This window comes from Saccopteryx bilineata, chromosome 2, assembly GCF_036850765.1.
Source record: "Saccopteryx bilineata isolate mSacBil1 chromosome 2, mSacBil1_pri_phased_curated, whole genome shotgun sequence".
Classification (NCBI taxonomy): domain Eukaryota; kingdom Metazoa; phylum Chordata; class Mammalia; order Chiroptera; family Emballonuridae; genus Saccopteryx; species Saccopteryx bilineata.
This window is the reverse complement of record NC_089491.1, coordinates 369,329,416-369,343,199: the sequence shown is the minus strand read 5'-3', so window position 1 is coordinate 369,343,199 and position 13,784 is coordinate 369,329,416. Positions and strand designations below refer to the sequence as shown.

Below are 13,784 nucleotides of genomic sequence, written 5' to 3'. Positions count from 1 at the left end.
ACCATTTAATAAATACAAAAAAGTTTTTTTTTTTAAAGAAAAAGAAAATTAGACCTTGGCTGGTTGGCTCAGTGGTACAGTGTCAGCCTAGCGTGTGGATGTCTCAGGTTCAATTCCAGTCAGGGAACACAGGAGAAGCGACAATCTGCTCTCCACCCCTTCCCCTCCCCTTCTCTCTCTCTCTCTCTCTTCCTCTCTCACAGCTATGGTTCGATTGGTCCGAGCACATCAGCCTGGGCGCTGAGGATGGCTTGATGGAGCCTCTGCCTCAGGCACTAAAAATAGCTCAATTGCAAGCATAGCCCAGATGGGCAGAGCATTGGCCCCAGACTAGAGTCACCGGTTGGATCCCAGTCTGGGAACATGCAGTAATCTGTCTCTCTATCTCCCCTCCCTTCAACTTGGAAAAGAGGGGGGGGGGGAATTAAGTGAAAACCATCTGTAGTCTTCTCACCCGGACAGTCAGCTTCATCAGAGATCATTTTCCAAGGTTAGGTCTTATGCCCAACAAAAAGGCAGAATAGAAAAAAGAGAATAAAAGTAAATATAATGAAACAATCAATTCAGAAGGTAATGGAATAGGTTAATATTGCTCATAATGCATATGTATAGAGCAGCTTAATTTAAAATGAAGGTAGAGCTTTGAAATGAAATTAACCAAGAAAGGAGGTACTTATAGGATGTATGGAAATGATGTCCAGTCCCACAGAGGTGGGAAGTTTAGCTTTGGCCCCTCACTTGAAAAAAATTCTGAACCTTCTCATTATTACCCAATTCACTCCCAGAAGTCAGACCCCAGCCTGCTAATCTGCCCTGTCATAGGCTTTTCTTGAGTCCTTATCAGCCTTCCTCAGAGGGTCAATGTTATGAAGACTGGGGGAGTTCCTTCTCCTCCCAGGCTGATATCAAAGGGCAACAGGGACTGCAACAGAAAGCAAACATTCAGACCAAAGCCAGATGTGGAACTGAAACAGCAAGAGGGGAAGCAAGAGTATCAGGTAAAAAAAAAAATTGTTTTAATTTTAAAAACCTCATTCATCTTATCATAAGTATAGTTTATGTCTGAGGGCATGAAGTACTTGGTAAAATAGTAGCTAAGGAGAAACCTGTAAAGGAAAATGAGTGAGAAATTTTGGGGAAAGTGGAAAGGCTATTTATATGGAGCTGGAATCTCAGAAACCATTGTATTTACCACTGTTGTTATCAGCACTGGGAGTCATGATAATACAGGTCTGCTAGTTCAAAAGCAGATTTGTCCTGTGACTCCCAGCAGGTGGAAATTATAGGGAGACAAGTTACTGTTGAAAATGAGGACTTGTCAGAAAATAGAAAGGACTAATTTGATAGGTAATTAATAACTCACCACTGGAGCTATTCAAGCAGTTGCTGGAAAGCAATTTGTTGGGAGTTGAGAATATTATACAGAGGATTTATGAATCAAATGGATGTTTGGATCTAAAGATCATTAAAGTCCCAACACTTCATGGTTTTATGATATGAATAGAATATTAACCAGAAGTTTCTCTAAAGAACCAGATATTTATATTTACCTATAGGAGATGCTCACATATGAAAATAAAATTCATCGTGTTGATTCTGGTTCACCTAGCATAAGTGGGAAGGCAACCAAGAACAAATTATGGCAGAGGAGGGTATATGTCCCTACTGAATGCCTGCTTTTTCCCTCTTGGTGGGTACAAACAACATCCACATGGCCTCTGCTTTGCAAAGATTACACAGAAGAAATGGGTTCTCTTCTTCTAGAGGAAGAATTTTTATTTGGGTTAGTGTACATTTTATTTTGCTGTTAGCAAAAGCTAAGGGAGCTACATCTGAAATATTTGCTTCAGGGCCCTAATTTCAATTTAGATGGCTATTCTATGACCTATGAAGCAAAAGGAGATTGTCTGTAGTTTAATGACTATATCCCAAAGGCTCGTATTCATTTCCAAGTCCTAGAAGTTCCCACATCACAGGGCAGAACTATTAGGAGGGCAGAAAAACACCTGCTCCTATGTCACACTGTAGAAGAAGAAATGTACTGTTAGAAGAGCGTTTGAAGAGATAAAAAGAATTCTGCATTTGGGATCAAGTGACAGTCTTTTAGGAGTAGAATACAGTTTTTAAAAATGTACAAAATAGCACATAAAGAATACCAGATTTTAAGCTTGTTTTTATAGTAAGATATCTACATCACATACACTATCAAACTGTACTACCTTAGTTTTCTATTACCCTCTTCCTTCCCTCTTTGAATTTTAAATAGGAACATCTTCTGATTTCTAATTCTGCCTATTCTCTAATAACATACCTTGGCTTCTGTACCAACTTCTGTGCCTTTTTTTTAACCCATGACTTTTATAATATCTGGGCTCACTGATAGAACTTACTGATTTTAAATAAAAAGTGGCTAAAATTTTTAGCACTATAAGCTTTTCATTATGGCAAAATATTAAGGATTTACCTTTAACTACACCCATTCATGCTGGAAAGCCTAAGGGTCTTGATGAAGTTGTTAGAAAACAGTGATATCAAAGACCATTGCACTGTTAAAATGTATGTCCAATAATTAATAGCCCTGAAGAAAAGATTGTAACCTCTGGAATTCTTGTTAATATAAAAACAATATTTCTGCCCTGCTTATTTATTGGAACCACTTTCTATTATTGTTTTGAGCACAGAGGGTTGCTAAGATGGATGGTCTCCAGACCAATACGGAAATGCTCTATCCTGAGATAATCGTGGAAGTGGGCACAGTGACTTTTGGAGAAGAGAACAGGAAGAAGATGACCAATAACTATTTGAAAAGAACTGAGAATTCTAAAATCATCCAAGCTACATGTGCACTGTTAAATTCTGGAGGGGGTGTGATCAAAGCAAAGATTGATGATAAAACCTATAGTTATCGATGCCATGGGCTGGGACAGGATCTGGAAACTTCTTTTCAAAAGCTCCTTCCTTCGGGTTCACAGAAATACCTTGACTATATGCAGCAGGGGCACAATCTCCTGATTTTTGTGAAGTTGTGGAGTCCAGATGTTTTCAGCCTCCCCCTAAGGATTTGCAGCTTGCGTTCCAATTTATATCAGAGAGATGTGACTTCCGCTATAAACCTGAGTGCAACCAGCGCCCTGGAACTTCTCAGACAAAAGCAGTTTAAAGCCCAAAGAGGAAGACCGAGGGTGAAGGAGCTGCATTCTGAGAAAGTTCTCGACAGAAACATTCAGGAAGAGGAAGATATGAGGACGTCTGCCTCGGAATTTCTTAAAAAGGACAAACTCATGTATAAAGAGAAACTCAACTTTACCGAGTCAACACATGTTGAGCTTAAAAGGTTCACTACCAAGAAGATTGTCCCTAGGATTAAAGAAATGCTGCCTCATTACATTTCTGCATTTGCCAACACCCGTGGAGGATATCTCATCATTGGGGTAGATGACAGGAGCAAAGAAGTGTTTGGATGTAAGAAAGAAAAAGTGAATCCTGACTTGTTAAAAAAGGAAATAGAAAACTGCATAGAAAAGTTGCCTATGTTCCACTTCTGCCGTGAGAAGCCAAAGGTGAATTTCACTATCAAAATCTTGGATGTATACCAAAAAGACGTCCTATATGGTTACGTCTGTGTGGTTCAAGTGGAGCCCTTCTGCTGTGTAGTATTCACAGAGGCCCCAGATTCCTGGATCATGAAGGACAATTCTGTCACAAGGTTGACAGCAGAGCACTGGGTGGCCATGATGCTGGCCATGCAGCCAGGTAAGGCAGGATAGAAGTCATTGTTCAGTCAGCAGGGAGGAAGCCTTCTCTGCCTTCCGGGGATCTTTACTCAGATATTTTACTTAAAGAACAGAAAGCTGTTTTTTTTTTCTTCTTCTTCTTTTTTGAAGCTGGAAACGGGGAGAGACAGTCAGACAGACTCCCGCATACGCCCGACCGGGATCCACCCGGCACACCCACCAGGGGCGACCGCTCTGCCCACCAGGGGGTGATGCTCTGCCCCTCTGGGGCGTCGCTCTGCGGTGACCAGAGCCACTCTAGCGCCTGGGGCAGAGGCCAAGGAGCCATCCCCAGCGCCCGGGCCATCTTTGCTCCAATGGAGCCTTGGCTGCAGGAGGGGAAGAGAGAGACAGAGAGGAAGGAGGGGGTGGGGGTGGAGAAGCAAATGGGCGCCTCTCCTATGTGCCCTGGCCGGGAATTGAACCCGGGTCCCCCGCACGCCAGGCCGACGCTCTACCTCTGAGGAAAGCTGTTTTTCTTTAAAATATTCTCCCATTACATGATACTTATTCTAATATTTTTAGTTCAAAGAAACAAAATACAAACTCTTCCAAGTCAAGAAATGCTTGGAATTTAGTCTACTTTGGGAAGGTTATAGTTATAATTATAGTTTTATAGTTATAGTATACCATCAGCCATGGATTAGTGATAGTTCCTTTTTATGCATTGTAAAAGCCTGTTGAAAAAATTTTTTCAGGCTGATATTCCTAGTCAAAAGCATTTGTCAGTAGTCTCAGTCTAAAGATAGTGTTTCAGAGAAACACTGTTTAAGAATGACTCTTCATGAATTCTTTCAAGGGAAGCTTGCTGACAATTTTGAATTGTTTCAGTAACATTGGGAGCTAATGCCTTCAATCGCTGGGCTTGGGGCACCACCAAGTGGGGAGAGCTGATGCAAAAGGAGATGCTGGGGGGGAAGGGAGGAATCCTTCTAGTGTTTTCACTTCCCTTACAGTTTTGCTCAGAATCATTCCTGGTGATTTCTAAGCAATTCGTAGAGAACTTACAACCTGAACAAAGCTTATCAGTTTCCTTCATGGTTAATATGTTCCAAATTTGATAAAAGAAGTTTGGATCAGGACTTGAGTGACTTTATTGAATTATTCTTTCTTTTCTCCTAAATTTGCTTGAGTTTACACACACACACACTCTCTCTCTCTCTCTCTCTCTCTCTCTCTCTCTCCAAACCAGAGAGCCTGCCATTTTCTGTTCCATCTAAGCCTTGGATGAGGACTTAAACAACTACAGCAATATAAAAAATAAAATCTATATTGTGCTTGCCCTGGCCCGGTGGTTCAGTGGATAAACACCATCCTGGCACACCAATGTTGTGGGTTTGATCCCTGGTCAGAGCACATACAAAAAGAAATCAATGAGTGCATAACTATGGAACAACTAAGCAAAACAATGAGTTGATGCTTCTCTCTCTTTCTCCTTTCCCCTCTCTCCCTTCCTCACTTCTCTTTCTCTCTCTCCCTGGTGGAAAAATTACATATATATTGTGCTTAACTTTTTCTGACCCCGTCCCCTCTGGAAGCCGTTTCCTCTTAGAAATGGCCTGGAATCAGAATATTAAAGTGGGAAGGAACCTTAGGGATCACCCCACCCTATCATGAGAGAGTGGTGAAATGACTCACCCAAGATGAGTCACCCAGTGACTCAGAAGATTCACAGCCCTGCAGGAAGGAGTTCTCAGACTTCCTTTCCTAACACACATGAACCGTCTGAAGCGTAGAAAGTGTGAGAGCAGCTCAGGCACAATGCTAATCACATATCAACAGTAGGAAGGACAATTAAAAAGTTCTTTTACTTTTTCCTCTGAAACAACTCTCCGTGTATTTATTTGTTTAGCCCCTTCCAGTGTGGCCTCAGACCACAGCCTGCCCCTGACTTCGCCAGCTTCATCTGCACTCAGAGGCCCACCGTGTCCCACAAAGGTCCTGGAATTCAAGGGGCTTCTACAGCAACGTTTCTTTCCAGGTATTTCTTTCTTGATTTCAGCTGAGAGGACTAATGATTTTTCTAAAATTGCATTGAGAGGAATTGATAGCGGTTAGCCCAAATTTTTCTCCTTGGAGAGAAGGGCAAATGTAGGACTTGGCAGACACGATAGTCCTAAAATAATGTACACGGCTAACTCTTGTTGCCCAGTCATCTCACACAATATTTCTGTGTGCTTGTGGGCTTCCAGTCATATATGGCTTTTGTTTCCTAAATTAGAAAGAGTTTAGGAATTATCCTAAATTCCTTGGGTCTATACCACAAGAGAATTGTTCCTTGGCTTTCCAATGCAGAGGGTGAGCCATGGGGTTCGAGAGCAGAGCTTCTCAACCTTGGCACTACGACACGTGGGTTAGGTAACTCTTTGTTGAGGGGGCTGCCCTGGGAATTGCAGGATGTTTCCCACCATTTCTGGCCTCTACCCTCTAGATTCCATTAGCACCCCTCCCACTGTGACAATCAAAACATTTCCAGACATTACCATATGCCCCAGCCCAGGGAGGGGGTCAAAATTGCCACATGTTAAGAATCATTGTTTTGAAGGAAAGTTCTTAGTTCCCCCAAAGCATCAGGTTTACACACACACACACACACACACACACCCTTAACAAGAAGAAGTGACTCCCTAAAGGTAATGGACAAGTTGGGATTGAGGAGACAGTGCTAGGAAGCTGTGAAGACCCCTCCCTCACTGCCCTCCCTTGAATGAGAGCTGCGTACAGTGGGAACTTCATAGCGCTGGCCTGTGAAGCGGGGGTGCTTTCTCTGCAGACAGGGAAACCTGAAGTTCCATGGCCAGATTCATTTCTTCCTGTGATGTTGAAGGGATATTTACAAAATGCTTCTGTACATCTTTAGTAACTTCTATTCCTTGACTTTTCAGTGACACAGGAAGAGATACAATTTAAACCAGAATCCCTCTGTAAGAAGCTATTCTCAGATCATAAAGAACTGGAGGAATTAATGAAGACGCAGATCCGTCCTTATTCTCAGGGGATTGTGATATTTTCAAGAAGCTGGGCCAGTGATGTTGGCTTAAAGAAAGAGCAGAATGTCCTGTGTGATGCTCTCCTAATAACAGTGAACAGCCCCCCGGTACTCTATACAATCTTAAGACACCCCAGTGGGACTGAAGGGCCTGCATATGCCCGAAACACCGCTTTTCAGTTAAAGCAGAAACTGGGAATTGTTGGTGGTTACACAGGGAAAGTGTGTGTCATTCCGAGACTGATGCACCTGTCTGACACACACTATACACCCTGTGAAATCCCTGTGCACTACCCCCAATCCTACCAGCTTGCTAATGAGGAGGAAATGGAAGACTTGTTGCAGGCCCTTGTGGTGGTCTTGCTGTGCACTAGATCTCTTCTGAGTGACCAGCTGGGCTGTGAGTTTTTCAACTTGCTAATAGCAGAGCAGAGTGAGTTGCTTTCAGAGAGCCTTCAGGAGACACGAGAATTGTTCATCCACTGCTTTCCAGGAACCAGGAAGACAGCCCTGGCCATAAAGATCATGGAGAAAATTAGGGAACTATTCCATTGCAAGCCAAAAGAGATCCTCTATGTGTGTGAACACAACTCCTTAAAGGATTATGTGGCGTAAGTGTTTCAGTAACTAAGCACAGTAAATATATTTAGTCAGTCTTTTCAACAGTATTACAAAAATAATTTGCATTTTTAAAGATTTTGGAATGCCATAAGTGCCAGAGCCCAAACATTCCCAGTGACCACGGAATTGAGCTATAAGTGAGTACTTTGCTCCTTTCAGGCTTCGACACCACATCTCAAATTAGCCAAGTGTGCATAACTCTAAACTGATATAACTAGAAACATTTTTTCCACAATTTGTGGCCTTAAATTTAAGAGAAGTAGAAATGAACCTATCTTGCTTTAAATAAAGATTTTGCTTGATATTTTATACTTTAACATCATAGGATATTTCAGTTAATTAGACATTCTACCTGATAGAAACTTAAATTTAAATGCCATTTGATTTTATTTATAAAATATTTTCATCTGTGTGACTTGTTCTGAATCAATCATTTTAGAAAACATGCAAATTTATTTCTGATTTAAATTTTTTAGCTTCAATTTAGTAAAAGAAATTGGGCCCTCATTGGTTGGCTCAGCAACAGATCATCAGCCTGGTGTGGGAAAGTCCTGGGTTCAATTACCGGTCAGGGCACACAGAAGGGATGACCATCTGCTTCTCCACCCTCCTCTACCTTCTCTCTCTCTCTCTCTTCTCTTCCCACAGCCATGGCTTGAATGATTCAAGTAAGTTGGCCCTGGGTGCTGAGGATGGCTCCATGGCCTTTCCTCAGGCACTAAAATAGCTCTTTGCCAGGCAATGGAGCCACAGCCCAGATAGGCAGAGCATCGCCCCATAAAGGCCTTGCCAGGTGGATCCTGGTCAGGGTGCATCAGGAGTCTGCCTCTCTGCCTCCCTGCCTCCCACTTAAAAAAAATTGTTTTTGGTATTTTTGTTTTTGTAATTTAGCGAATGAGGGCAAACATTATAATTATTGGTTTTGGTTTGGTTTACTTATTTATTCAACAAACCTTTTAGAGCACCAGGTATATGCTAGGTACTGTGTACATTTAGTGTTAGTGGAAAAAAGCATATCAAAGACTTATGCACAAAGCCCAGTAAGGTGGATAGTAAGGGGGACAAAAGTTAAATAAGTAATATGTATATTTGTGAAAACATGATAATAAAGATATGCTTATCTTTTTTTTTTCTTTTTTTTTAGTGAGAGGCAGAGGCAGACTCCCTCATGTGCCCTGAGCAACCAGGATCCATCCCGCAAGCCCACTAGGGAGCAATGCTCTGCCCATCTGGGGTGCTGCTTCGGTGTAACCAGAGCCATTTCTTTAGCAACTAAAGCAGAGGCCATGGAGCCATCCTCAGGGCTCAGGGCCAACTCGCTCTAATCAAGCATGGCTGCAGGAGGGGAGAAGAAGAAGAGAGAGAGAAGTGAGAGGGGGAGAAGTGGAGAAGCAGATGGTCACTTCTCCTGTGTGCTCTGACTGGGAATTGAACCCAGGACATCCACACACCAGGCTGATGCTCTATCACTGAGCCAACAGGCCAGGGCCAAGATATGCTTACCTATGTTGAACAAATACTCCTTAGGAAAGAGATCACTGGGGACACTCTTACAAAGACAGTAGAGAAAGTGAATATAATGAGGGCTTTTTAGGCAAAGGGGACAGCAGGTGTGAGGCACGGAGACACTTAGAGAATCAGAGGGTCAGTCTGACTGGAGCAGTGGGGGGTATGGGAATATAGTAGGTGATACAGTTGAAAAGGAGGCAGATGCTATATTATGAAAGATTGTAAATTGTGGTATGGTTAAGTTCTTTATTATGCTTTATGGGTAAGTTTAAAAATACCCCAGTCAAAAGGCAAATTCAACTCAACAAGTATCTATTGAACCCCAAAGTGAGGAGGTTACAGAGAATGTCTGAGAATCGGTGCTTTTCTGCAAGAAGTCTATACAGTCCAAATGGGGAGAGAAGAACATGAATAGTTATGATTCAAGGCATAGGGCCGTGATGGCGAACCTATGACACGCGTGTCAGCACTGATACGTGTAGCCATTTTTGATGACACATATCATTTTTGATGACAGAGAAGTATGGGGCCGCGTGCCGAGAAGGATGTTTTATCCTCGGCTCCTGCACGGCCAGGTGCAGTAGCCGAGGATAAAACATTTGCTGTAGTGTAGACACTCTGTGCCGGAGGTCTGCAGGCCAAAACAACAGAACTCCCTCACAGAGCGTGTAGTTCTGCGACTTCTGGTTAGGCCGTTTTTCTAAAAGTGACACACCACCCAAGTTATGCTCGGTTTTTTGGCGAATTTTGACACACCAAGCTCAAAAGATTGCCCATCACTGGCATAGGGAGTAAAAAGCCCCAGGGACCGCATGGGTAAAATCAGGAAATCTGTAGGCGTGAGTGATATTACCTGGAGCCAAATAAGAGGAGGCAACCATCAGACTTGTTTTTTTCTCCTCTCCTGTAATTTGTTCCTCCTCTGATATGCTAAAAACATACTGTAAAGGAAAATTGAACAGGCCCTGGCCAGGTAGCTAAATTGATTAGAACATCTTCCCAGTATGCCGGGATTGCTGGGTTTGATCCCCAATCGGGGCACATACAAAAAGTAACCGATGAATGCACAACTAAGTAAAACAACAAATCAATGTTTCCTTCTCTCTCTGTCTTTCACCCTTTCTCTCTCTCTCTCTCTCTCTCTCTCAGTCTCTCTCTCTCTCTCTCACATACACACACACACACTCTCTCTCTCTCAAATCAACCATTTTTTTTTTTAAAAGAAAATTGAACAGGATCATAGCTCTGTGGATTTATCACCCTACTTGACATGTCTTGGAACTCAGCAACCTCTTGCTGCTTTCTTTCCAAAATCTAGAGACTTCTGGTTTTGTACTACAAGTTGGTGGGGAAATAGGATTTTCTTTGGAGAAATTTGTATTCACTTGTACATCTTTTGCATATAAAAATTATGATATGCTTCTAAGTGTCTGATATCTAGCTCTAAAAAAGAGAGAAAGTAAAGAAAGGATAGTAATAAATGTCAATTACTTTTTGAAGGAGCTTGTCTTCAGGGATTGTCAAGTAGCAGAAATGGACTACTAATAGAACTAAGAAAGTCTCCTGCCTGGATTTATTTCAAAAGTTTCAATGCAGATTTAACTAAACAACCTTGAAGAGTAGGGTTTGCAATTACATATTCTCCGTGTCAGGTAACTTGTAAGTAGAGCAGTTTTGTAGCACTCAGTAGACAACTGAATCAATGAATCAACATCCAAATGAGAACTAGCCTCTGGTTCCAATCCAGAGAGTAATGAGTGCATAGTGTTTGCTGAAACCCTATTCTCTCTTTCATCCTTACAGCCAACAAATCACCTGCCAAGCTGTAACCCGGAAAACCTTCATGCGAGGGGAGTTCCTAAAGATTAAACACATAGTGATGGATGAGACTGAGAATTTCTGCAGTAAGTACGGTGATTGGTACATGAAGGCTAAGAGTATCACCCATTCAAAGGTGAGGGGAGCCAGAAGTGAAAACCTTCACCATGGGGTTCTTTGGCTTTTCCTGGACCCTTTCCAAGTCCATCATGCTGATGTCAATGGCCTTCCCCCTCCATCTGCCCAGTTTCCTCGTAAAACAATCACCAAAGGGATCCACTGTTCTCTGGAAATAGCAATGGTCATGAAACAAGAAATGAAGAGGATCAAAGAAAATCCTCTCTCCAACAAGTCCCTGGACACACTGGCATTGTTCAGGGAAGCTGCTTATGAGGAATCACTGTGTGCTCAGGCTCTTCCTGGGGTGTATGCGACAGAGACTAACCTGACAATAGAGCAGGTTGCAGAATACGTGGCGGAGAGATGTCACAGCCTGTTCCAAAGTGGCTATTTGCCCAAAGATGTAGCAATCCTGTGCAGGACAGAGGAGGACAGAGGACGCTATGAGCTTGCGCTGCTAAAAGCAATGGCATTAATTGAGACCCACGGAGCAACAGGAATTGTGTTCAGCCGGGCGTCTGGAGTTTTGGGGAGTCACATCATTTTAGACAGCGTTCAGCAGTTTTCAGGCCTGGAGAGGAATATCGTGTTTGGGCTTAGTCCAGCATGCACCCCATCAGAGGAAACTCATAAGCTCTACTTTGCTTCAAGAGCGATTAAACACCTCTACCTGCTTTATGAAAAGAGGACAGTGGCTGCTTTCTGAAAATTATTTCAAACAATACAGGAAACCAGAAGGAGCAGGGTCCCTTTTCCCAGGCAGGTGGCAGCTACTCCTTTTCACTTGTTACAAACGAGGAAGTCATGACAGTCCGTATGGCAGAGAGCCACAGAAGTATCTCTTGGGACTGACCCTGCCACTCTATCTGCAGTCACTCTTCACAGTCCACTGCATCTCTCCCTGTTAATTACAACAGACTTATAATTGATCCCCTGCCTCTGGTTTTCCTAGTCCCGTGATGGCGAACCTATGACACGCGTGTCAGCACTGACACGCGTAGCCATTTTCGATGACACGCGGCCGCATACCAGAGAAGTATGGGGCTGCAGGCTGAGAAGGACGTTTCATCCTCGGCTCCTGCACCTGGCGATAAAACATTTGCTGTAGTGTAGACACTCTGTGCCAGAGGTCTGTAGCCAAAACAACAGAACTCCAGCACAGAGTATCTATTTTTAGGACTTCCAGTTAGGCCGTTTTTCTTGAAGTGACACACCACCCGAGTTATGCTCGTTGTTGTTTTTTTTTGTTTTTTTTTTTTTGGTGAATTTTGATACACCAAGCTCAAAAGATTGCCCATCACTGTCCTAGTCCAATCCAGCTTTCGTCCTGTCAACCAGAGGTGATCTCAAATAGAGACCTGATTTTATGGCGGTCTTTGCTCATGTATGGTCAATGAGTCCTTACAGTGTTTACCAGGGGTTGGGAAACTTTTTGGCTGAAAGAGCCATGAATGCCACATATTTAAAAATGTAATTCCGTGAAAGCCATACAACAACTCGTGTAGGTTACGCATTATCCAATAAAAATTTGATGTTGTCCCAAGGACAGCTGTGATTGGCTCCAGCCACCCGCAACCATGAACAGGAGCGGTAGGAAATGAATGGATTGTAATACATGAGACTGTTTTATATTTTTAACGTTATTATTTTTTTTATTAAAGATTTGTCTGCGAGCCTGATGCAGCCATCAAAAGAGCCACATCTGGCTCGCGAACCATAGGTTCCCTGGTTTAAACCAAACGAGTTTTCAAGGCTTTCCATGATACATCCTGCCTTACTCTCCTAACGCAGTCTTTATTATAACCCCATGCCCCAGTGTTTCCAATGCATGCAGCATTGCTGGCCTATTTTGGGGGTGGGAGGTCGGTGCCCTCCAGGCTCCTTACTTGGACTGTGTATCTCAGGGCAATGCCTTGGTTGGCACCACGTACTGGCTGTGAGTCTCAAGCTGTAGAGGCTACGAACTTGATTTCCTCTTTGTACCAAGTTTAGGTCAGTTTCTTGGGGATAAATTTATGTGAATCAAATTCACAAAAAGACCAAGGCATAACTGAAAATGCCACTCTGTCAGTTTAGAGTGAGGATTGTAGCAGTAATTGGGCCAGAAAGCTATTGCTAATCAGAACATGTAATAGTAACATAGGAAGCCAAATTACATAAGCATAGCTTGCAGCCAGGGGAGCCGGTAATATGATCCAAGGGTATAAAGTCTTCAGGCTATGTTAGACTATTGCAATCATCTATAAAATAGGGATATTGCCACTGTAAGGACTAGACAGGTCAGATTTACAAAAGAAAGCAAATTTAGAATACTGAATGACTAGTTGTTTCGTATTCTCTGCCTGAGATGAATTTGTTTTTTTTCCAAGTTTCTAAAGTTTCCAGGCTGACCACCAACCTTCCCCTCACTCTTCTCAACATATGACAATGCTTTACTCACATTCATTTTCTGTGTTAACACTTTCATCTAGGCTAGAAACTGCTCGTACCTTTCTTCAGGCCTGGGAAGTGGTCCATCTACAAGAGGTCTTTGCACATCCCTAATCTCTTCCATTATGATTTGTTTGTTTGTTTGTTTGTTTGTTTACAGAGACAGACAGAGTCAGGGGGAGGGATAGATAGGGACAGACAGACAGGAATGGAGAGAGATGGGAAGCATCAATCATCAGTTTTTCATTGCGACACCTTAGTTGTTTATTGATTGCTTTCTCATATGTGCCTTGACCGTGGGGCTACAGCAGACCGAGTAACCCCTTGCTCAAGCCAGCAACCTTGGGTCCAAGCTGGCGAGCTTTGCTCAAACCAGATGAGCCCACACTCAAGCTGGCGACCTCAGGGTCTCTAACCTGGGTCCTCCGCGTTCCAGTCCGACGCTCTATCCACTGCACCACCGCCTGGTCAGGCTCTTCCATTATGATTTGGTGTCATTTTTACAATCCAACTCTTAAGAGTTT

General features: G+C 42.9%; 1 protein-coding gene across 1 annotated transcript; it reads left to right on the top strand.

Annotated features, from left to right (window-relative positions):
• Positions 1 to 958: 958 nt before the first annotated feature.
• Positions 959 to 11,563, top strand: LOC136323542 (protein SLFN14-like). The gene is made up of 5 exons (XM_066255381.1): positions 959 to 998; positions 2,682 to 3,753; positions 5,626 to 5,754; positions 6,659 to 7,373; positions 10,696 to 11,563. Exons 2-5 carry the CDS (start codon positions 2,694 to 2,696, stop codon positions 11,534 to 11,536), a joined length of 2,745 nt encoding a protein of 914 aa, XP_066111478.1. The 5' UTR covers positions 959 to 998; positions 2,682 to 2,693; the 3' UTR covers positions 11,537 to 11,563.
• The last annotated feature ends 2,221 nt before the right edge of the window (positions 11,564 to 13,784 follow it).

Bases quoted from the DNA above. Each gene is read 5' to 3' on its own strand.
- LOC136323542 (XM_066255381.1), top strand. From the start codon at position 2,694: ATGGATGGTCTCCAGACCAATACGGAAATGCTCTATCCTGAGATAATC. The intron at 5,755-6,658 runs GTATTTCTTTCT...TTGACTTTTCAG, and splicing joins ACAGCAACGTTTCTTTCCAG to TGACACAGGAAGAGATACAA. The intron at 7,374-10,695 runs GTAAGTGTTTCA...TCATCCTTACAG, and splicing joins TCCTTAAAGGATTATGTGGC to CCAACAAATCACCTGCCAAG.